This window comes from Canis lupus, chromosome 3 (assembly GCF_003254725.2).
Source record: "Canis lupus dingo isolate Sandy chromosome 3, ASM325472v2, whole genome shotgun sequence".
Lineage (NCBI taxonomy): Eukaryota > Metazoa > Chordata > Mammalia > Carnivora > Canidae > Canis > Canis lupus.
Genome location: NC_064245.1, coordinates 70009546 through 70034972, shown reverse-complemented (window position 1 = coordinate 70034972; position 25427 = coordinate 70009546). Strand labels below are relative to the sequence as shown.

The 25427-nt window shown below is 40.9% G+C and overlaps 1 protein-coding gene across 5 annotated transcripts in view; it reads left to right on the top strand.

The window, feature by feature from the left end:
• STX18 (syntaxin 18) overlaps nucleotides 1-25427 on the top strand; it is a 120048-nt gene that overhangs the window by 42315 nt on the left and 52306 nt on the right. Inside the window, exon 1 of one of the 5 annotated variants that reach the window (XM_049108628.1) lies at nucleotides 13857-14042. The exons of the other annotated variants lie outside the window; for them this stretch is intronic. Within the exon in view, the coding sequence (XP_048964585.1) occupies nucleotides 14040-14042 (3 nt within the window). The 5' untranslated portion in view covers nucleotides 13857-14039. Of the gene's footprint in view, nucleotides 1-13856; nucleotides 14043-25427 lie in introns of those variants that run through there. 5 annotated transcript variants of the gene reach the window in all.

Genomic DNA, 25427 nt, shown 5'->3' with positions numbered 1-25427 from the left:
CCCCAGTCTCGTCGGCAGCACTGTTCACTGCTGCATGCCTGGGACTGGGATGCCCCAGAAGGCAGAGGCCCTCTTCTGTCTAGGAAGCAGTTTGGTGGTGTATGTTGATATATTTAAAGCTGTTAGTAACTTTTGCCTTGTCATTCCTTTCTTAAAACTCTATCTTAAAGAATTACCGAGTCAGATAAAGATTCATTATATAAAAATATTCTGTTATGGTTTAGCAAAAAGATGTTCATTACAGCATAATTTATCCTTTGAGGAAAAATTCGAGGAAACAATTCAGTCATTCAACAATAGAGAAACAGTCAAATTATGGTGAATTTAAACAGTGAAATGTTACATAGCCATGACAGTAATTTTTAGAAGAATTTTTAATTACATGGGGAAGTGTTCATTATGGTATCAATTAAAGTAAGAGTATAGAATTGTATACATACGATGGTTTCAGTTATATAAAGGATATGTGCATAAAATGGGTCCTAATACATCAGAATGGTAAAAGCTTATTTCTGGGTGATGATACTATGATGGATTGATTCATTTTCTTCTTTATATTTGCATTTTTCACAAAAAGCAGAAAATAAAGTTATTAAAAAAGAAATTTAAAGATAGTTGAAGAGGCAAATATTTTTGTAATACCAAGTGATGAAAAGCCCACTTTAAAATCCCTTTGAGGTTAGGATCATACATACTCAGTCTCTGATGCTTGTGCTCAGATAAGTTGCACACGGCTGCCGTCACCGTCTCACCCCCGCCGCCCACCCCCACCCATCAGAATCCTAATGGTGGGGGGACAAGGACCCATCTTGAGTATGGGCAGTCGGGTGAGATCCACGAGTAACTGCAGTTTTAATGAAGTCATTTTATTGGGAAAAAATAAATTTGAAAAGCCATTTCCCCCATTGAACGAACATTCCTTTAGTCTTTCATTTAGCAAACATTTTTGAGTGCCTGGTAGTCAGTTTTTCTGACTTGGAGGTAACGTGCTGCAGTGATTCTTTGCCGGAATTTTCATAAATCTGCTTGCCACAGTATTCCATTTTACAGGTAACTTGACACAGTTCCTGTTCTCACCTGGTTCAGGTTTAATAATTAAATTGGATTAGCTATTAAATAATGAATGTTTGTGTAGAAACCAGTCAGTGTAATATGTGTGAACCTGAAAACACAGCTTCGATCAGTGTTGGGCTTGGTGGGACCCATGTTGCTGTTGCTTTGCAGTACATGGTCAAGCAGCTGTGCACACTGAATGTTGTTTTTCTAAAAGGTAAGCTTTTCCAGAGCATGATATGGTTTTCTTTGCTTTCAAAATTCTTTGAAAAAAAAATCTATAAATATTTTGAAGTCCTCAATTCCACTTTATAATTTCAAATTAATGACTTCTTACTACTGTAATTTCATACATTTTATACTACCCTCTAGGAAAAAAAAAAGTATTTACTTACTTCAAATATCTTACATTGATTTCAGTTGGTCTCATTCCACATTACAATTATGGCTTTCCATTCCACAAGGTATGGCTTAGAGTTGTGTTTCAGATTTGAAATGGGTTGTGCATTAATAAAGCTACTGTTTTTAATTTAAAAGAAAAGATCTTTTAAGGAAAGTTTGTTAGGCACTGGGGTAAATTTTTGAAATGTTTGTTTTATGTAAATTTAGGTAGGATAGACTCAAATTGTCCCCTGGCTAAGAAAGTGGCACCATTTTTCTTCATTTCCCAGTTTGGCCTAGTTGTGTATTTTGTTTCATATGCTATAACCAGGGATTCTGGAGCTGGAATATGCTATCTAGGTGAGCTTGCTGTCTTCTTGCAGAAATAGCCCTAAGTCCTAGGAAATACATGATGTCTGAACTCTTTCTCAGAGGCTCTCAGAGAAGTACCAGTCTCTCCAGCGTTCAGTCTCTTGTCATGTACATCTTTTTCTCCCTCTTTTCTTTTCATCTAATATGAAACAGATCTTTTTCTTAAGCTGCTTTGCTAACATGCTTAATGTTTTAGGATACTAATTTATACCTATTTGAATATAAGCTGATTGTTCTTATTATCTTTGCTAAATGTCCTGACTGCCTTTGTTTTATTAGTTAATTGTGTTGTCTTAACAATGGTATTATATATCAGTGAATTAACATCACAGAACTGTATTCCTTGGAAAGATTATGAGGTCTTTGATTTTGGATTGGACCAGTGACACAAGTGGCCCAAACACATGTTCTTCTATTTAGCAATTCAGTAAATATTGATGGACATCTGAGACTGTGTGCCAGTCATTGTGCTGAGGATTGAAGATACCATACACGTGGGTGAGATGAAGTGTTTCAAAGTACAGCGAGTCTAGGAGGGAAACCTTGCTGATACATTGGCAGTAGTGTCATCATTGTGTGGAGTTTATTATCTTTATTGGTCTTGTTATCCACTCTTTGCAAGGAAGTAGAAGAGTCGCTTTGACCCTTTTTGCTTTTCTTTACTTTCTGCAAGTGGTTGTCTCCACTTTTTATTCTTTAAAAAAAAAAAAAAAAAAAAAGCTTCCAAATTTAGAGAAGATTTATATAAATGAGTGTAACTTTACGGTGACAAACAGTATGCACTGAGGTTCTGTGGAACCAGAGTTAAGTTTGAATTTCCTTGTTAATATTGTTTTTAAACTCGTAGGTGACTTTTTTTAGTAAGTAGAAAGAACCCACAGCATCTGTCCAGTTCCAGGAATTAGTAATCATACCTCTCTTTGACACATATCCTATACCTTCACATGTAAACACCTAGAAATATGCTCTTGGCTGTGATGGTATATTGACTTCCTATATTCTTGTGTCTAGAAGAGAAAGTGAATCTTAGTTTAACTCAGCAGGGACAATACAAATTTCATTCTAGGCACAGGAGATTTATCTCAGGATGGTATGACAAGGTGATTCTGATGATCAGTGGACACCTCTTTTATTGGCAGATTTTGTAAGTTCTAGTATGATAGGCAATATAGACAGTACTTAAGAACAAAGATTCTGGAGCCAGATTAACTAACTGTTTTTTTTTTTTTTTTTTTTTTTTTTTTAAACTAACTGGCTTTTAATCCAGTTATGCTGCATGTTAGCTAAGTGACCTTGGGAACAGTATTGAAGTCTTTGTGCCTCAGTTTCATCATGTGTAAATGGGTAATAGTGCTATTTACCTCATAAAGTTGTTAGTGAGAATTCAGTGAGTTAATATTCGTAGGACAGTAAACACCACCTGGTGCATAGTGTTCTGTGAGCGCCCTTGAATGAGTGTTCAGTTGTCTGTTGATGCTTTTGGCATTAATAACAGAATAACAAAGAACATTTCTGGTTCTGGGGCCTTATGAGTCAGTGCTGAATACGTTGAACAGTGACTTCATTTTTTTCTAGTTTTCTTTAGCACTTCCCCTCCTCTCCACTCCTTAACATATTGCTCCACTGATAATGTGTTATAAACATCTTAGAAATTGGAAATCTGTGCTGTTTATTGGCATATTGTTTGATAATCCTGGCAATTCAGCCTGAGCCTCAGAGCTAAATCAGAGGTCACACTATCATAAACCTTAATGAAAGAGGCCTTCTTGTATAGATCCTGGGGGGCTTGGGTGGGGGTGTCATGGCTTCTTCACAGCTCCCCTGGCTCTGTGGGGCCTGAGAGGGAGTCTGGGTGATTGTTCTCTTGCGTGTCTGTGATCGTGCATTCATACAGCCAGTCTGGGTCATAGCGGATCCGGGGTGGCAGGCCCAACCACAATCCTCAGACATTGTGCTGCTCGACACGCTGGTTTTATGCATTTCATTTATGTGTAAAACATAAAGAAGCCAGTTCTCACATTGGCCAAGCACTCTGTGAGGCCCTCTCGGATATAGACTGACTTGCCTTGGCGTGGGAGGGGACCTTCTCTCTACTTCCTGCAAAAGGCATGTAAGTCCCCGCTTCACACACCCTTCATCTAGCTCTTTGAGCATCTGTTCTTTGCATACCGTAAGTGCTCAAGGCTTATAGAATTGGAGTCTTCACACAACACCATGGTTTAATGTGGCTGGTGGTCAAGTTTTTAAAATTCCAAACCCATGGTGGTGCTACAGTTATTTAGCATGGAAAGGGTTAGAGATAAAACGTCAGCATTTCTGCCCACTGTTGTGTAGGGCAGCAGCATGTGAGGCTTAGAATGACACTCCAAGCTGATTTTAAAATAGCACACTTACCCCAGGCCCAGCTCCTCCTCCCCAGCATGAGGCTTGGGCTCGCTCCGTGGGAGGTGTGGGAGCATGGACATTGGATTGCAACCCAGCAAGCCTGCAAAAGGATGGCAGTGAGGAGTTGCCATGGGTGAAGCTGATGGGATGACTGGCAAGGGCTGCATTTAGGAGCCACTCAAGCTGAAGAAACTGCAGGGCTTGCTGCTGGATTGGCTGGAGTAGTTTAGGAGGAAGCAATGATGGATCAGCAATGGGCTTTCCTAACCACTCCCCAGCTCATGCAGGAACGGGCGGCCACCACAGGATATCCCCAGGCTGTGTTCTGAGATGAGGGATGACCGGGATGTGAGTGGGATGTGAGTGGCCTCGGCGGGTTTTAGATGCTGCTTCACCTTTTTGCCTAGGTCTCTGTTTTCCCCCAGACCTCACTGCCAGGGCTGCTGTTGAAGAAATCAGGGTTCATTTCAGGTCAGCGGTGGCTTCAGGCAGGCCCTCTAGCTCTCAGTTTCTTCATTTTGAGAATGTAAAGAATAAATGGGAAAAAAGGGGAGAAATCTTGTTTTTGAAAGTATTACAAAGGTGCACTTATTTAAAGAAATGTAATTCAATTATAGGAGTTTTTAAAACCACATAATCTGATTATCACAGATGTCCTCCTTCACCATCCCAGTGTTTTAGATGTGTAGTTTTCAAGCCTGTAGTGTGTCTATTGACAGCACCACTATGCTCTGTCATTTTTTTAAAAGATGTATTTATTTGAAAGAGAGCGCATGCGCAGGGCAGGGATGGGGGGGGGGTGTGCAGAGGGAGAAAGTAGAACCTCAAGCAGACTTCCTGCCAAGCAAGAAATCTGTAGCAGAGCTCCATCTCACGACCCTGAGACCATGATCTAAACTGAAATCAAGAGTTGGATGCCCAACCGATGGAGCCACTCAGGCGCCCCTGTGCTCTCATTTTATTTTGAACTATTGTATCTGTTTTGACTTGTTCTATTTCTTTCCACTAGGGTACTATGAGAATCTCCTTTAAAAAAAAAATTTACTTGTTACAGTTTATTCAACAGATTATTTTCCCTAAAAATGAATTTTATTATTATTGTTTTCCTATTTGTAAAAGGTTACCATTTTTTTTTTCATTTAAATATACAATTTAAATATGAAAGGAAGATGGGCAGCCCGCGTGGCTCAGCGGTTTAGCACGCTACATTCAGCCTGGGGGTATGATCCTGGAGACCCAGGGTCGAGTCCCACATTGAGCTGGCTCCCTGTGTGGAGCCTGCTTCTCCTTCTGTCTGTGTCTCTGCCTCTCTCTCTCTGTCTCTCATGAATAAATAAAATCTTAAGTAAATAAATAAGAAAGGAAGAAAGAAGAAAAGCTGTCATCTTCTGTCACTTCTGTGTAAGAGAACATTTAACACTGTTGGCTTGCAGCAAGTCCTTTGCTGGGCATTTAAGGCCTTCCAGCATTTGCATAGTATTTGTTAATATGCCAGGCATTTTTCTGAGCCCTTTGCAGAAAATAACCCATTTCATCCTCATGCACTCTATGTGGTATGTACGATTATTTTCCCCCATTTTACAAATGGAGAAACTGAGGCAAAGATAGTTTAAGTCATTGGGGAACAGCCGCAGAGCTCATGACTGACTCCGAAGTCCTCTTTCGTATGCTCCTACCATCAGTGGTTCTTGGCCTTGCTCGTACTTTAGAATCATCTGGATAGCTTGTGGAGAGAGACATAAATTTTACCAGGTTGTATCTAAGGCCAGTGAAGTCTTTTCCTCTTCTCCCTGTTTCCCAGTTCCCAGGTCACCCCCTCCCTGTTTTTCCCGTCCAGTTTATGATTTCATGGCAGGTGTAGGGTTTTCAATGGCTTGTTATAATTAACCCCTTTATGGTTTAGCCCCTAAATGGGACCAGGGGAGAGGGACATGCTTCTCGCCTGTGTGCATCCCACCCAGCACAGTGTTTTATACACACAAAGCACTGGATTACAGTTTCTCAGTGGGAGATTCAGTAGATTGTTGTTTCGTGGCAGAGGAGAGCCCATGATGTATGGAAAGAGCATGAGTAGTTAATTGGACTGATCTAACTTTACATCTCTAGCTTATCTGAGCCTCAGTTTTCTTACTGATAAAATGAGAAAGGTGATAATATTAGAGGATTGTTGTGAAGATTAAGTATGTGAAAATATAGAATGCATACAGTAGGTTACTAGAAATAAATGCCGGGGGTACCTGGGTGGCTCTGTCAGTTAAGCGGCCCACTCTTGATTTTGGCTCAGGTCATGATCTCAGGGTTGTGGGATCAAGCCCCGAGTTGGGCTCTGTGCTCAGTGTGGAGCCTGCTTGAGATTCTCTATCTCTCCCTTTGTCCTTCCTTTCCCAAAAGATATTAAAGAAATAAATGCAAAATTATTTTCCTTGTATATTAAATTCTAGTTAACCATAAAACTGGGATGTGAACACTTGCTTGAAAATACACTATTAAGTTTCTAGTCAAATTTAAAAAATCATGGAATTTCTGGAGCTCAAATAGACCTTAAGGATTAGGGAATGCAATCTTGTCCTTTTTCAAGAAAGGGAACTGAAGCATAAACAAGTGACTTGACCAGGGGCATGGAGTGAGCCCAGATCCATGGTTTGCATGGAACACTCCTGTATCCTGGTATACAAACAGGTGTTTAACAAAGACTTTCTGACTGCTGGGATTATTGCTCCTTTTTACTTAATAACATTTGCATTAATGCCTCCATCCATTCTTGTTTGTCTTCTGTAACCTTTCAAAACAATTTTGCGGGCCTAGAATATTTGATCCAGAGGCAGAGTTTTTGGCTGTTAGGTAAAGTCCTAAAGGAAGCCGCCATGGGACATGGAGTTAAGGAGGTAGGAGAAAGAGCATATATTACCTTGTTGATTTTTCTTACATGAGAAAGAGAAGAGCCAAGAACATACCAACAAAACAGTGGTTAAGCCCACGAACCTCTTTCCAGTTCTTGTGTATTCTGTGAAAATGGGGTTCTTGTTTCTTTCATAAGTTCTTGCACGTGTAAGGTTAAAAGCAGAGGGGAAAGGAAGGTATTACAATTCTACCTCAAGTAGACATTGAGATTTTGTCTTTACGAATACTGTTAAAGCTTCAAAATGGCATTATGCTTTGAGAATATTTTTAAACTGAACATCATTTTCTACTGATACTTTAGAATAGATGTTTAGATTTTCTGTCCTTGTCGATGACTGTAATTTGAATTAAAAGTGAAACCAGTTCATTGACACGTACTATATATTATTTAATTTGGGGCCTGGTTGCTAGAGGGGATGTGCCGCCTTCAATGAAGATGGTAAAATGTGTCATTTTCTAATACGCAATCAAAATTCCTGACCCCTGTGCCCATTGCTGTGCCCCGTCTCCCTCCCCTGCCGTTGACGCACATCCCCCTGCCCTGGAAAGAGTATTTAGAATCCCCAAGATGAACGCACTCTGGTGTCCAATGCAGTGGAAACCACCTATCCATATCATTTATAATTCCTTATCATTTTCTATGCCATTTTGCAACCTATTACCTATACAAGACATCTTAACTCTCTTAAACGCTTGGGGGATTTTTCCCTTGTAGGACTGTGAAATTAGCTATGAACAGCTTGGGGAGTAAATGCTGGTGTCTTTTCCAAAAAGTGGATTGCTTAGAGAAAATGATACATGTTTAGCATCCTTAGCAGTGCCTAAACTCACTTGGAGAGACACCTATTCCAGATCTATTCAGAGACTTTGATTGTCAGCAGAAGCGTTTATAGCTTGCACTTTACTTGGTGTTTACAACATACTGTATGAGAACTTTACAAATCTGTTTTTTGACATGCTCATTGATATGTTTCCTGATTCTACACTAAGCTCTTAATCTTTTCTGTATTTATCTTAGTTTTCTAAAATAAAAAGTCCAAATGAATGGGTTTTAGAAAATATAGTGGAAACAGAATGTGGCTTACATTTTAAAAATATTCATTATGCAGCAAAAACTTTGAAGCTATAAAATTTAAATCTCGTTGAAAGTTCACCAGATTTCTTCAAAACCTGAGTTTCATAAACCTTGAAACGTTTGACATTTTACAAAGTTTGTGGAGCTTGTCTTGACCGTCCCTCAAAGGCACACGTTCTCTCAGGGGGCTGGGGAAGAAAGCATCCTGCCAGGGAGAACACTGCCGTCTCCCCAGAAGTCCCTGACTGGCTTCTAAATCTGAGCTAAACTTCGTAGTCAGATGGTGAAAGAATTCAGAACTTGTCTCTATTTCAGTGCGTGTGAAATAGAGTGATAGTCATCATAGGGTGAAGTTTGAGTTATGAGGTGTTGATGAGTCTTCATATGAAGGCACAGCGAGTAATATTTCCAGTTTCCTGATGAAAACAGAGTGAGTTCTGCTGGGAGTGGTTCTCCTAATTTTTCCTGTTAAATTCTTTGCTTGCTCTTTTTATACCCACAGTTAGATAATATGCGAATAGGGTTTGGATTCTATGTGTTTCACTTTCTCTTCTTACCAGAAGTTTTCAGTGGATATATTCCCTGAGCAAATCCTTTCCAACAAAGTATTTAACTTTGTATGCACATGAATTCGAGAGCCAATTAAACATGTCTTTGATTAATTTATCACAAAGAATGCTACCTTGAGTTAAAACAATTCTACTCTATAGAGAGAGGTCTTTCTGTTCAAAAGAGGGTCCTTATTTCTAAAGAGCAGAGCTCTGATTTTAATTAAATAAGGAGCATTTTATGCAATTTTTTTCTAAAGCTTAAGATTAATTTCTATGGTTACTAGGGATATAAATCTCTAGATTGCTTTAAAACAAAGATTTTTGTTCAGGAGAGAATTGACAGCTCCCTTTAAGAGAAGCTATTACTTAATTTTACTTTCCTAAGTTTAAACACATAAAAATATTTGTAATGATACCCCAAAGGCATCATAAAAATGTAAAATAATTGTACTCTAAAATATCTAAAATTACAGGAAATAGACCTCATTTTAAAAAATGAACTGGGATTCATGGCTGGGGAACTGGGGTGTGACATACTTCAAACCCAGAATCTCTTGTCAGGAGACTTTTTTTTTTTTAATAGTAAAAAAGTCTTTTCTGTTGCCAGTCATACAAACTTTAAAATGTGTTCATTCTATTAGGAAATATTTCTTTATAGTTTTATTACCTTTAACATGTATTACTGTATTACATCTATGAATGCCTTATTAGATCCCCTTGGAGAGACAAATTTCTGTCTCTGGGATTAAATGACATCACTTAGCTTGTGGATTAACTATATCACAGCCTTTAGACCGTTTTTAATGATTTAAAAAGCACACAGCCCAGTTTTCTAAACAGCTTTGAACAAGGGCAGCACAAATAGTTTCTAGTATTTTACTTACGTAAAGTATACTTCCTCTCTCATAGATACTGTTAATTGATAAAGTGTTCCCAGGCTAAAGGTATGTCATATTTTGATAAATGTAGTGTAAAATCTATAGTAGAGGTGCTTACCGGTTAGAGAACCCTAAAATTTTAAGTAAGTGAATTCATACTTTCCCCTCTTTCCTCCTTTAGTATTGTAGCATCAGATTTTTCTTTCTTTTTTTCTTTTTTTGCTATTTTCATTTACTAAAATTGTAATTGGGTCTTGCATAGCAAAGTGTGTTCTGTTTATTAGGGAAAGTAAAATTAGATTTACAAAATATTCAGACTGAAGTTTTCAAAGAAATGGCATTTCATATGTAATATGAATGCTGTTGAGACTAGATATGCTTGTAGTTTAAAAACATGCCTGATTCAGGAATGCTTTGCATTAAATGAGTTTATATTTTGAGAGCAAAACGGGGGAGATAGAAAATGTTCCCTCCTTTTTTTTTTTTTTAAGCAACAAGAAAATTAAGTTGAGTGCAGATATTGAAAGTGCTGTAAGCTGAGTGAGCAACAAAAGTAAACACTGATTATTGCATATGTACATTTGGACCAGTTTACTTTTATCTTTCAAGCGAAACATTTCCCGCAGTTTTTGTGGGTTTTTATTTAAATTGGGAAAACTTTGGAAGTTTGTGTAAAAGTATAAATAAGTTTGTGAAAGGCATGATTAGAGTCTGATAATAAACACGCAGGAAGTGAATTGGGGAAATTGACAGTCAGATGTGACATTTAATAATGTTTTCTCCCCAGACGCAGTTGCCGAAAGAGGGATGTCGGTTTCTGTGGCTCTGAAACAAACCTTTGGCTATAATTGAAAATAAGGGTTAAATAGGAATTCTTCAATATGGATGACATTTTGCATTTTTTTAAGAGCCTTAGTGATTGTTACAGGAATCCCCAAAGTGCTCGTTTTCAACGATAAGCACAGGCACAGAAATTGCATCTGTATTTATAGATTCCAACTAAAAAACAAAATACATACTTAGTTGCCAGGAAAATTTAAACAGGTTTTTGGATTTTTACAAAATAAGCATTACATTATTTATTAGTATATATGGAGATTCTTAATTTTGCAAGGAGGAAAATTTTTTAGTTGGTTTAATTATTGAAATAGACCACAATCATAGTGTATAAATTTAAAAAAAATTAAAAACCGTAATCTAAAATTTGTTTTAAATCTAATTATTAGGACATTGACCTCACAACTGCAAATTGGGCATTTTATTTTCAGTTGCTTATGCCCCAGTTCTCGGGGAAATTTGTCCATTTTTTTATTGTAATGAAACTTAAAGTGTAGAAAGATAACACGTTACCAATCATTAATCATTCCGTATAGACACTTTTGAAATCGTGCTCATCAGATACTAACACGTAGTATAGAGTTTTCGAAGGGTTTCTTGAACACTGAAGTTTTACTTTCCTTTTTTGGGTACACTGCTACATGTGTCCCGTTAGAGTTAGAGTGTGTATCCATGTCTTAGGGGAACAGTTTGTGTTACATTTTGATGACAGTTTTATCGCTTACAAATTATTATGTGATTTTAACTGAAATTTGTGTCTATGGTAAGAAAGGAAATTTGTATGTATGTGGTGTTTCAGATGCTTTACCTAATGATCTCAAAGACTGTTAAAAGGGATTTAAATTGTATATACCGGTTTTACTTTTAAAGCTTTCAAACTGAGTTCTGAATATAACATTCAGATATAAGACTTAAAAATTTTTGTGTACAAGTAAAGCAGTAAATCTTAAAAGTAGGATGAAGAGATACAATTTGATTTTTGAAATAAAAATCGGTAATACACAGGTTAGTATCTAACCATTACTTTTCTAGGTTTTTATACATAGATTTTTCTGTAGCAAATGATTTCTTAGGAACTAAATTATTTTATGCTATATTGCACATTTAAGAATTTTATCAGGCTAGCCCCCATTTTATAAAACTTTGCAGTTAGCAATTTGTTAGTTTTTTTCTAAATCCTAGAAACAAGTCTATCGTATTTTCATTTTTTTCAAGCAAAGAATATTTTAATGTTTTGTAACTACTTGAAATAATATTTTCTGCCTTTTTTTGTTTTGTTTTTCTTGCACGTGTACAGAAGTGCTTTAAGTTTCATGCCTTATTTACTCTGAAGAAGACCATAATGAAGGAAAGGAATCTATGCTTTTTGGAGGACAGGGAATGATGAAACAGGCTCTGGATTTTGCATGGAATTTGAACATTTATATTCCTGGTTGAGGCCAGCACACTCTGCATTTTATTCCTATTCACTCAGTTGAAAGATGACTTTGGAGGAAAGGCGGGGTATCTTGTTACCAAACCCTTTCTCAGAGCTTCATGATAAAATGCACATTGAGTCCTTTGCTTTTGTTTTTACCAACAGGGGGAAAATGTTTTAGTAAAGCACTTACACTTTTGGGGTTTGAATATTATCAAGCAGTGTTTTCTGTTGAATGTAAATTATTGACATCTATCAAGTGGTATGGAAGTAGAGTGTATGTTCTCCCTTTGTACTGCCCATCATTGATTTCACTCTTCTCTTTGCTGATGTGAAGCAGAAACTGGACAAGGTAACAGTTTTGATGATGAGATTAGAGGTAGCCAGGCTGACTGTCTCCTGGCTTTTAGAGAACCTTATAAGCTCAGGGCCACCCCTTCCCCTTGTTTAGATATTACTTGCTCTTTTGAGTTTCAGATTACAGGAGCAATTGATCTGCATGACCTATCTTAAGAACTTCAACTTTGCAGTGGAAACTTAAACCAAATGTATATCCTCAAGAGACAAATCATCTTAAAGCCAGGCTGTTGTCATTTTGATGTACTGTACTGTTTGTGGAGCAACAGTGTGGTGCAGGGCACCACCTGGTGGACAGGAACAGTACTTGCTCTGATGGGTGGAGGATTTGGAGACCTGTTCTATGTTGATACAACTCTTGCCCTTGGCTGGCAAATAAGCGATTTTATATTGTTCCCAGCGCATAATTTCTAGGATCCCAGGAAAATAAGATTGAGATCAGGCTGTGATATGTCAGTTTTATTTGTGGTTTCCCACCTTCTGTAGGTGTACGTGCTGGTCCTGGTCATGTTCACAAATATTTTTTCCTTATAGTTAATATTATAATTCAAATAAGATTATTTTTTAAAAAATGTCAGTAGGGCAGCATTTCATGCTTTTGAGTGCATATGTTTAACCTGAATAATAAAAATCTGCCTTTGACCACAAACTCTATGCCCTTGCTAATCTGTTCACCTTTTGTGGAGCAGGTTGCTTTTGATTGCCAACTGTGTGCAGTTGCTGGCTGGGGTGTGCTTCTGGTGTATACCAAAACATTTGTAAAAATTGTGAGAAAATTCAATAAGTTTTTTAAAAAACTTCTAATACATCATAACCATCAGTTGTAGGTTATTTATGTTATTTTAATGTTTATTTTATTAGAATTAATGTTTATTTTAGAATCACACATTCTTGATAGAATGTATCACTCATTCTGCAGACATTTGTGGAGCTAGGAGCCTTGCTAGGCTTCGGGAACCCAAAATGAACATGACACAGTTCTTTTTGGTCACACACTTTTAAAAAATCTTTTAGTTTTCACCACAAAAAGGAGTGACCATATACCTGGGATGGGGAATGCACTGCAGCAGAGTATAAATGTGTTTTATGTGCTGAGTATTTTCTGCCAGGGACTGGAAGAATTTAGAAGACGTTTAGCACCTGCCTTTGAAGGAGCTGGTAAAGGAAACTGACAAATTGGCAGCTCTGTTGCTTCGACCTTGGTGTGTGGCCACTGGTAGAGGGCTGCACGGCAGCTCTTCTTTGGTCTGGTTCCTCAGGTTGAGTTTTAACATGGAAGAGCCCAAGTTTGCAGGTGCAGACTGACGAATTTAAGAGCATAGGCTTTCAAGCAACTTTTGGAGTACGAACCTTGGCTTTTCAACTTGCTAGAAGTCTGACATACAGCAGGTTCCTTGATGGTTCTGTGCCTCAGTTTCCTCAACTGTTTTTCATCTATTAAATGTAAGGGCTTAACACAGCGCCTAACACATAATAAACACTAAATGTTTATGACGCTGGTGACAACGATCCATTAGTCCCATCGCCACTTTTCTACCTGTTGTAAGGCAGACAAGTGGGTAGCTGTCCTGTGTTTCGTCCCTCACACCTGCAGGTCTCAAGGCCCATGCTGCCTCCACGCATCCCTTGGCGTGACTGGTTAACATTACCGTGCTAACAGATTCTGCAGAGCACCCAGCCACTGTGTCCTGGTGCCAAGCTAGAAGTGCTGCTTATGTGCATGACGTCTGCAGAAAGTTTGTACCTTCTGTTTTTGAGTCTGTTGTGCCTTGTTTTATCATCAGAGGTTTTTAACCTGAGTTCCTGTGAGCCAAGACCCTCTGGAACTCAAAATGGTAAGCAGAAAATCTTTTTATATCTATATTTATTTTCTGTAGGAAAGAGACCAGATGCATAGCTTTTGTCAGAGGCTCAAAGGCATCTGCACCCTGTAAAAAGATAAAGAACTATAAATATTCATGATTCTTTCTGGGAGGGCAACTCAAGAAGTTAAGACTATAACACCACCCACCCCACCCCCCATGAAACACAAATTTGAATTTTACACCATTTGTTTTGTAAGTTACATAAATAATTTTAAAGATAGAGTTGAGGTTTTAATTTGAGGAACTCAAATATAAATGGAGTGTCTTTTCCTCTTAGGCCTCTTGTCAAAGTTCCAAAGAGAACAGTAGGAGCCAGAAGTTAGGAGTACAGCTGTGCCACATGCTAGTGAGGCCTTGAGCCCATCAGTGGCCTCTCCCATCTAGAAGGAGGGAATAACAATGATTCCACCTCAGAGCATTCTAGTGAGGATTAAGTGGAATCATCTGAACAAAACCCTGGTAGCTCTTCTTGGAGTCATAGTAAGTACTACATGTTTGCTCTTACCATTTTGTTGCACATTTACCCAACAACATTTATAATATGTACACATGAGTTGCCTCTTCTAGTCCCTATTTTACCTGCACCTTACTGAACAATTATAAATATTTCTAGTTTCTTATAATCAGACTTTCCAAGGTTCTATAGCTGAATTGCCCTGCATCAGAAAACCTGAATAAATGAGGATCCCAAGGACATAAATCCTTAGAGCTGAGAATCTGGGAAAGCATAAAAAGAGTCCAGCACACCTGCTCACAAGCTCACTGGGTTTTCCAAAAGAGAAGAACAGATATGGGCTGTCTGTGGAGTGCAGGTGTGCACGGAGGTTCCCAGAAAAAGCTTGTGGCCAATCAAGAGTTGGCTCTTGGAGGATAGTACCTGTGTGGAGGAGCATACTGGGATGCAGGCGAGGGGCAGGCTGTGCGCTGAGGGTGCATCCCATGTAGACGGAACTGACAGGAGGGTTACCGTGTGCTTGGCAAGAAGGAAATGCTGATGTCAGCCATGCCTGTTGTCCTCTCTCTATGTGGGTGCCATGGGTGAGGAGGGTAGATGGAGCCTGGCACCCACTGTCCCTGAGCTGGTTTGTTTCCCCAGGGCCTCTTCTAAGAAGATCACCTTGCTCACTGCCTGGATTCTAGCACCTGGATTCTGGCATCTAAGCGTGAGCATTTGAGTTCTCTTCATGGCCCCTAAACTCAAACCAGCCGCTTCCTCTGATGCACAGCTGAAGAAACAGCCATCTATTCCAACTCTGGGGGGAAACGAGCTGTTTTGAACTTATTGGGAAAATGTGTGTTGGAACCCACTGTGGTCTCTCCTGTCGTATGGAGAGTGTGTGCCTCTCACCATATGCACTGAAGCTAAGCTTAAGGTAAGGTGCAGTCTGCTGTGAAGGTGGTTGCAGACAGCGGCATGAGGCCAAGTTCAGCCCTTTTCAGAAGCTGCTTGTATCCACGTGGGTTGTCCCTCAGCCACTTCTCAGAAAGGCTTTTCCAGATGCCCTACAGTACTGGCCTGGAGCCCACATCAGGTCGCCTCTGCCACTACACTCTGCTCTTTGCTCTCTGCTCTTGCCTGCCTTTGCTCCTGACCCTGGAACATGTGGGGGCCCCCATTACCTTGGAGGCAGGTCACAGTGAGCTCTGTAGCCAGATTCTCTGGGACCACGTTGTGTATGTCAGTGACCTGTTGTGGACCCTCTCTCCCGGCCTGTTTCCTTCTCCTTCCCTGGGGGCAGTACTGGTACCTACACCAGGGTGGTGATGTGAGGGTTAAGTAAGTTAACACATATGTCGAACTCCTAGTCAGGCCTGGCATGCAGTAAGCACTCCAGTAAATGGTGGTTCCTAGTGTGACTGCCACTTGTCCTTCAGTTATGCTGGATTTGTGCCAGATCCATTTTATTTTTCCTTCTTCTGATCCTTTAGTTTTCCTCCTGCCTCAGTCCTGCAACTTTGTTAGATGTTCTAGTCCTCCAGCATGATTTGGGTCTCTATAGCAACCCTTCCCTTCGCTGCCGCATGGCGGTCCACAGTCCACACTGACCTGGCATCATGGCTGAGACCCAAACAGGGACGAGAGGGAAGCAAAAGAAGAAAACTTGCAATGTTTAGGCAGGACCAAATGCCTGACCTTTACAGCATCAGACCCTTTACAGACGCTGCTTTCATCCAGAGCTTATGGTCGCCTCTAGAGTCGTTATTTCGTTTATACAGCCAGAGGTTAAGGCTTGAAGAAGTTATGTCACTAGCACGAGACCATATCAGCAGTAACAAACAGAGTTGTGGCAGAGCTGGGATCTGAACTCACATCTATATTGTCCATACTTGGATGACCAGGACTGGGGGAATGCAGCATCCATGCACATTCTCCATGCACACACTGCACACATGGTCTCTGTACACAGGAATCTACACACACTATGCACACACTCTACACACACGCAGTCTCTCTGCATATGCTGTACACAGTCTTTGCATACACAGTCTCTCTGCACGTGCTCTAAACACACAATCCCTGCACACATTCTATGCACAGTCTGTGGCCCATACGGGGTTTGGATGGGATCTGAAAAACAGTGTGAAGCCATGTAAGATCCTTGGGTTGGAACTTCCTGTTCTGCTCATCCTCCTCCCTCACTGTCTTCTTCTTTATTACCTCTTATTGTGCCTCGTCCATTCTGAGTCTTACATATTTGTCAGGGGAACGAATGAAAGGTTTCCAGGCACACAGAAAAGAAAGTGATGATTAACTAGCATAGGCTCCCAAAGCAGGAGCCATACCCACCCTGCAGCCTCATTTGTGTCGGGTTGCTAGGCAGATAGGTGAGGGGAGGACCTGCTTTCAAAAGGCAGTTAGCAAAGTCTGTGTGATATTTTTGTGGAGGAAATATTGTTTTAAATGGACTAAAGATTTGGACTGTTGGGGCATCTGTGGCTGGTTGAGCAGGTTTTCCACAGAATGAGGAACTCTGTGCTTCTCTTTCAGCCCTGGTTTTAAAACTTTATTTATTTATTTGTTTGTTAGTTAGTTAGTTAGTTAGTTATAGATGTCTTTAACGGCAGAATGATCAGAGTGGCGAATAACAGGAAGCCAGGGGAAAATAAGAATATAGGGAAGGCATAGATTATCGGCAGCAGTCATGGAAGAAATAATTTTAGTTGGTATGAAGTCAGCCTGACTCAGTGATGTGAAAGTGAGCATGCCCTCGGGTGGCATTAATAGAAGCCCAGAAGCTAGAAGAAGGAGGTGATACTTCTGCTGTCTTCTGCATTTCCTGCTGACGAATAGAATATTGAGTATGTTCTGGGAACCACATTTGACTTCTGAGGCCCATAAATTGCAACATTCAGAAGAGATTAAAGAAGGCTTGAGGGGATTGGGAATGTTTAGCATAGAGAAGACTCACAGAGGGGTGGGGGTGGGGGGACTTGATAGCTGAACATGGTTCACCGTGAAAAAGAACTTCGCACCGTACCCACAGGAGACTGTGGGCTCCCCGAAGTCAGACAAAGCAGGTAAGTGTCGTCCAGGCCCTTTCTGGTCTTGAGAATTCAGAAAGGGAGAGATTTACTTGCTTTTTTGTACCCTGTGTATCACGTAGCATGTGTGTGGCCCAGAGAAAGGCCAGACGACCAGGAATGAATAGAGTTCGGAAATGGGAATGTGCCAGCAGTTCCACATGAGTTTGGGGAGCCAGAAGAATGGGCATTAAAATGTTTAATTAGGTTGAAGTGTGATCACAAAGACAAAGAAATGTAAAAGGGAAGTTGGGGCCAGAGAAATGAGAAGAAAGTGGGGAACATGATAGGCTTCTGCTGTTTCTTGAGGTTGAAGGAACCTAGACCTGTTTTAAAATGAGAGGTATACTGAGCTCCATGGGTCATTAAGCTCTGTATGGTGCTCTTCAGGTTTTGAGATTAGGTCCTGAGTTCTTTGATTGTCTCATTAACAATAAGAATGTAAGATTTTATTTTTTTAATTTCTAAATTTTTTAAAGGAATAGAAGTTTAATATTAGAAGAAATGCTTTTTCAGGTTGCTAATATGAGAAATTAGTCCACCAAATTCATCCCAACAAATGTCAATCATCTTTGTCTCCTAGTTTAATTATCCCCACTGTCCGCTACTCAAGACTGAAGCCAGAAGGGTGGAAATAGAAACCTCAATCTATATGCACTTTTGTGCACATATTTCTCATTCTCCATCTTCCATGTGTCTGTTTGTCTTTCAAAACATTGCTAAATTCTGGAAACTGCAGTCCAGTAAGGTTGACATTGGTTCTCAATAAGAATCCAGAACACATTATTTAGCTACTGGTTACAGTTTTCTGTAGGTCATGGTCGCCTGTGTCTTCTTTCTAACGAAGTTTCCAGACTGATGGAATATAGTACTTTATATATTGAACTAATGTTCACATATTCATATATTTGTATCTACATATATAATGTATATAACATATATCCATCCAACTAACATTTATGACATTTAGTTAATAGACACAGCACACCCCAAGGAAGGTTTCATGCAGAGAAAGTGGGAGTGAACCGAGAATGCCATGTGTTACTACCTCCTTAGTCACAGCACACTGGAGTAGAAGATTGGTGGAGGAGAAAGAAGATGCTGCAGGCAGAGAGAGCAGTAGGTGCCAAAGTGCCGAGGCAGCAAAGGGGAGGCTACATCAGGGAAAGGCTCTGTGGGTCCAGAATGTGGGGTGGCTGCAGGAAAGGCCAGAGGAGAGGGCGGTCGGTGGTTCAGTTCCTTTGGCAGATGTTGAACAAGCTGAAGGGATAGGCCTGGCTGACTGGTTTAATTTGTGGGGTAGAAAAGAGGGAAGAATCTGACATGACCTGGGACTTTCTAACTTGAGGACTTGAGAGCAACTCTTTCTCTTTGGGCGAACAGGAGCAGGAAGGACTGAGTAAGACTGGAGGGTTGAGTGTGAGTGGTTGGCTCGTTGACACTCAGGGATGCGCCAGCATGACTCATAGTGGAGGCTGGACACACTCTCCTGGAACATAGGGGCAAGGCAGAGGCTGGGGGACGTGTTCTGTGGAGGGTAACTAGAGCTGTGGATGGGCATGAGTGAGTCTAGCTGCGGTGTGTGAGGTGTTTGAGGGCCGAACCTAAGTACCTTTCCTGGGTTAGCAAAGTCAGAGGAAGCAGTGAATAAAGCTAAAGAAAATTTGCCGGAGTAAAGTTAAGAAGAGAACCTGGCAGGAGTGGGGTCCAGGAAGCAGAGGGAGGATGATGTTTCAGGAGGGGCGGGGGGGGGGGGGCATCAGAGTATGTGAGGATGGGCAGGGAGTGGCCAGAGCTCCTGCCATGACTGTCATCCCCGACCCCCCAGTGCCCCACAGTCATTGAAGGGTGGAATCCTACAGTAGAAATGGGGGGGAGGGTGTTGGGGGAGTGCTGGGAGGGGCCCAGCCCATGGCGCTTGCTTCCTAAACAGTTGCTAAAAGAAAGAAAGCAAGCAAGAAAGGAACGGTTCATAGAGGCGGTCCCTTAGACCAACAGACCAGCTGCTGTGACCCAGGGGCGCCAATGGAATGTCTGTGGCATTGCCAGGCTCTTTTGTGGGTGACTAGTCAGTGGGGAGCTTCTCTCATAGGGACCGACCAGGCTCAGACAGCCCCTGCTGTGACTGCTGCAGAGTCACGGTGCTCCAGAGGCGCCTTGGAGCTGAACTTTCAGCTGTAATTGGTATTGATGTATTTTCAATTATGACTGAAGGGCGTGGATTTAGAATTTAGTTAGCGGGCCTCCAAATGAAACTTGGGAACACAATCCTTGTGAAAAATCATTTTAGCTTATCGGTAGTTGGCAAACATTTATACAGCAGTGGTTGTTCTGGCTGTGCCTTTGGCTGCATACTAAACTCAACAGCAAGCTGTGTCCACTGATTGAATGAAAAAAAAAATAATGATTTTGTGTTACAGGGAACTTTTTACAATATGCCAGAGGGACCTACTGGAGTCTCTTTAATCTTGAACAATGGTTGTTTCTTGCAGAGGCAAATTATGCAAATCGGTACTTAGTGTTTCATAATCAATCAGGTCTTTGTTGGAAGTGTTGTGAGTGCCAGCAGAACAGAATTCCTATCACGGGGCGGGGGTAGAGGGGGGGCTTGCAAGTCAGACCACTGCTGTGACCAGCAAAGGACACTTGTGACCGCTTTGAACTCTCCCTACAGTTAAAAGGCAGTCATCCTTTGAGAAGAATTCCACCATTTTGTACCAGGGTTTTGTTTTACAGTTTATCTTGCTCTGGGTAATTTACAAAACACCCGGGAAGGAGCCACTCACAGGACTGTTCTGTGGGTGACACACGTAAACAAAGCTGGGCCTGCCGCCTGGGGTGGCAGATGGCAGCCGTGCTTCTGGAGCTCCCTTTGCGTCCAACCTGCCTCAAGTGCAGGACTTTCAAGTCTTCTTGGACTCTTCCAAGTGCATGTGTATATTTTCAAACAATGTCGTTTCAGCTTCGCTCTGTGAAGAATAATTAATCTTTAATAATCCTTTGATTCTAGATCAAAAAACAAAGAACTAGAGAAATCTTAAAAGCCCTTGGGGGAAAAAAGGATGATGTGTTTCAGAGTTCCTGTTATTACTACAGCTGCGGTGCTCGTGTTGCCATCTAGTGGACAATGTGAAGTATGAGCTAACTGGAATTTTACCCTGCTCTTAGGTTTTGAAAGGGAGAATCAATACAGTTCAGAAACTGAATCATTATTGAGGAATGGCTTTGGGCTGGGTGTATGCCTGAGCAGCTTACATCAGATAGACATGAAAATGTTTCGCAAGATGGTAAGGTCTCCAAAAGAGATCTGCTTGCAGGAGGGGGCCTTAACCAGGCCTGGAAGTGGCAGAGGAGACTTTCAGGATGTGTCTCACTTGAGCAGAGGAGTTGAGGCAGACGACTGGGATTGAGTGGGGGGTGGGGGTCGGCTTCGAATCTGGAGATGTCCACAGGGAGAGGGACCCCAGGCCTCAGGCTTAAATTGGGCCTGCTTTGTCGGTAATGAGGAGTCCGTGTATACTTTTAGTCAGGAAGTTGGTAGGGAGATTTGTTTTTTAGTTTTAAAACATTTTTGATCGCAAAGGTTATAACATACTAATTGTAGAAAAATGTTGAAGTATAAAAAGATGTTAAGAAAGCGAAATCTCCAAATCTCACCAGCCAGACAACCATCGGTATTTTGATGAGCAATCTGTTAGGTTCCTGTCTGTGTGTATACAGCTTTAAGTGCTGTTTCCCATCTTTTCTGTAAATGGATCAGGCAGCGTGTGTTTTGGGCAAGCTTGTTTCCCTCCCCGTCACCCCCCAACAGTATGCTTGTGGGAAAACAAGCCATTTCAGCAGCTCATACTCACCCAGAGTACCTCACATGATCTTATAGGTGTGCAGGTTGGGATGTTTTTGGTTTTGTTTGGTCCCTCCTAATAAAACCTTTATGTGTAAGGACAGGTGACGTGAACATCTTTTTTTCCCCTGTCAAATGCATCTGATTTAGAAGCCATACTGCTTTTATGGTAGATGGGTTTGGAGAATTTCAGTGTCTTGATGAGTTGGGTAATTAGTCTTATTTAAATGTAGCCACTTAAAAGTGAACACAATTTATGTTCACTTGATCTTAGCCAAAAGGCCAAGAAGCAATTGTACTCAATTTATGTTCAAAAAAAAAAAAAAAGGAGTTAAGGAATCAGATGAATGAATATCTGTAGTTTAGAATGCAGTTCAAATCACTTCCTGAAGAAGCCAGATCCTGACTGATCCTGGAGTATGGCCATTAGCTCTGTGCTGTCCCATAGCTGTAGCCCGTGCCTTTAACCCAAATAACTCAGTTCAGCATTGGGAATTTTTTATTTCAAAATGTCCCACCTACACTCGTGGTAAAAGCAAATCTCACAGACCTGCCATGCTCAGATGGGCTGGCAGGGTCATCTGTGTGGGTGGATTTGCAGAGACTACAAGCACACAGGCTCTTGGTTTGGGAGTCACAATCTCCCATTTCTTTTGAACCATTTACGTGGAAGGTATACCTCCATATCTTCTCATTTGCGAGTTGGGATTATAATGGAACCTATCCTATAGGGTCGCTAGAAGTAAATGAGACAATGGGTGCATGGCATTTACATTGGTGCCTGCCACATAGTATGCACTCAATAAAAGCTGGCAGTTAGCTCATGCTACTACTGTTTTTTTAGAAATAATGTTTACCACCCTCTCTTTGTAGTGAAGCCCAGGGAGATTAAGCAACTTGCTCAGAATTTCAGTTGGCAAAGGTTAAGAGTTTAGGGGAGCTTATAAAAGCACCTCTTTCTTCTCAGCCCAATTTTGGAACCACCTGAAAGAGAAATATAGGAGTCAGAACATGAAAAAGCCACATGGGGAACCTGGCTTTAGATTTATAGCCAAATACAGGGTAGCTTGGGTCAGAATATATCCTGTCTGTTGCCTGGCTGATGTGAACAGAGGAGAGAGGAAGGTGAAGCTGAACATGCTCATTCCTTACGATTCTCCAAATCATAAACCAGTTAACTTGCTCTTCTTCTCTCTGAGGCCAGGAATATTGGTCCCGCTGCAGTCCCTGCACTTGAAGCTGAGGAGTGGGGAATCAGAGTCTCCTTCAGCAGTGGGTGGTAAAGCAGAGGTCAGAACCCAAGAATCTCTGCCAACTCCCTGGATTTCTTACCCTCTCTTTCTTACCCAGCCCTGCACAGTCCTTTGCCCAGAGTCTGTTCCTTTGCCCATACCCTGCCTGAGCTGAAGATGCCTGTAGGAGAACTCAGATATGGGAAAGGCAAGCACTCTGGGAGGTTGTCTTCGTTGTTCATTTAAGCCATGTTTTTGAGATAGTTTGATGATTTGATAATCAGAATGAACTGAGCACCATTGTACTGCTGGTCTTCCTGACCACCCTGTCTCCTTGCTCCTGTTTGTGGGTCTTCTCCTCCACATCTGGGTGGCTTTGCCGGCACTAAGCCTGCCATGCTGCGAAACACAAGTCACGGCAGTTGGCCTGGGAGGAGACAACGTGAGCCAGTGGAAACATTCTCTTTAGATAGATGAATATTCCTACTTTAACATATAGATGACCTTAAAAATGAATACTATGTGTGGAAACCTTTCTTGCAGATCTTCCTGTATCCACTGTAGTCAAAAACTTTTTTTTTTTTAAGATTTTATTTATTTATTTGACAGAGAGAGCAAGCAGGGGGAGCAGCAGAGGGAGAGGGAGAGGCAGGGTCTCTGCTGAGCAGGGAGCCCAATGCGGGCCTCCATCCCAGGACTCCAGGATCATGACCTGAGCCAAAGGCATACGCTCAACCAACTGAGCCACTCAGGTGCCCCCCAAAACACTTCTAAAATCAACATTGTACACAAATACTCTCACAGAAAACCCAGCTTATATTGTGAAGAAAAACCTCAAACTTCATTAAGCTAAATATTTATAGTCTTACTAGTCTTTTGACAGCATAATACAGGATAAGTAACTTCACTTTTGAGTCACACAGACCTGTGATCAGTTCCAGTTCTGCCTCTTGCATTGCCGGGTAGGATATAAGAATAAAGGATGAGCTTGACATTGCTCACTAGGACAGATGCTTCTCTTGGTTCCCAGTCATTCCCTTTACGGATATTATATTGGATGACCACAGTTGTGACCTGCCCACAATCTGTGCTTCAGCTTGGAGGTCGAGACCTCAGGCCTGATCCTTAGAATGCCTGGGCTCCATCCTGACTTCACTCCATGTGTCCCTAAGCACATTATTTTTCTTGTCTCTGACTCCATTTTCTCACCCATAGGGTAAGGCGTGATGGTGTTACCTATGATCATGCCTGGGAGAATTAGGTGAGCTCTGGGAATACTGCCTGGCACACCATCTCCTCTCAGTGAAGATTTTGTGGTTTTTGCTTTTTTGAAGGGGTATCAAACCTTGTAAATGGAACTTTAAGCAAAGATTGCAAGTACTTAGAAATAAAGTAGGTAGAGATTTTGCAATTTAGTTTTTGGTTCAAGTATGGATCATTATTAGTTTGAGAGCAGAAAATCTATACTTCCAAGTGACTAAAAGTATTTGGGGAAGAAAGTGCTAGGTGGAAGATTTTTAAAAATAATGTTTTTATTAAGGGATATTTCAAATATACACTAAAGTAGACGGAATGGTATAAGGAACCCCCATGTACACACATGCTACATTTCCCAACTCATGACCCATCCTTCTTCATCTGATACTCCTTCTCTGCCATATTGTTCTGAAGCAAATCCCAGGTATCATATTTGACTTGTAAATTTTTCAGGATATATCTCTAAAAGGTAAGAATTTTAAAAACAAAAATGTAAAAGTAATCATAATGCTACTATTATCACATCTAAGCAAAAATTCATTGTAGTTTCTTATCATTAAGTATTAAGTGGAGTCATTTTTTTTCTAACTGGTGAAATAACACTACAGAGTAGACATTAGAGAACTTGAGTGAAAATAGAAAACACCTGCGTGTCCATTAATTGAATGGTTCCAAGGGAGCCCGTGCAGGTTCAGCGTAGTCAGGGATTCCAGCCCTAGCTCTGCCGGCAATACCACCTCTCAAGAAAAATAACCTATTTCAACAGGGTTGTTGTCAGAATTAAACAAAATAACCCGCTTAAAGTGACTGGTACAGTGCAGATATTAAATAAATCTTGCCTGCCTTTCTTCTTTTCTCTTTTAGCTACAGTTCAATCCTTATTTTAAACTACAGTTTAGGTTGGAAATGAAGGACACATTTTGTAGAGTACAGCAGTGTAATAAAACCACAGCTCACAGCCATAAAGACTCTCCCATGGTGAGCTGACCGTCAGTCAGATGGACAATGATCAGCTTTGTGAGAGCAGGTCATCCCTCGTGAAGTGTGTTAGATCGCACATCTTCAGTAGATTTCACCTTCTGAACACACGCCACTGACTTTCCAGGAAAATTATTTGCACAGCTAGTGTGTTCCTCTTCCTTTGTTCACAGTTGTTGATGTTTAATTTTGTGATACCTTTTTGATCCAACTCGCATGTCAGGAGTTATCAGATCTTGAAGCCGTTTCTGTTCTATTTTCAACCCCCACAAACTTTATTTTCCCCTCCTTTCCTCATCCAACATTTATTCACTACCGGAGATACAAAAACAAATAGGGCATAGATCTTGACCTCAAGGAACTCAACTGACATCTACAGATAAGTGCTTTTAATGTTCTATGGAAGGTGCTGATGGGTATCTAGAAAATACTAAATAAGATGTTAGGGAAGGCTTCGTGGAGGAGGTGACATTTAAGTGGAACCTGGAAGGATGAACAGGGATTCTTCTGGTGGCATGGGGT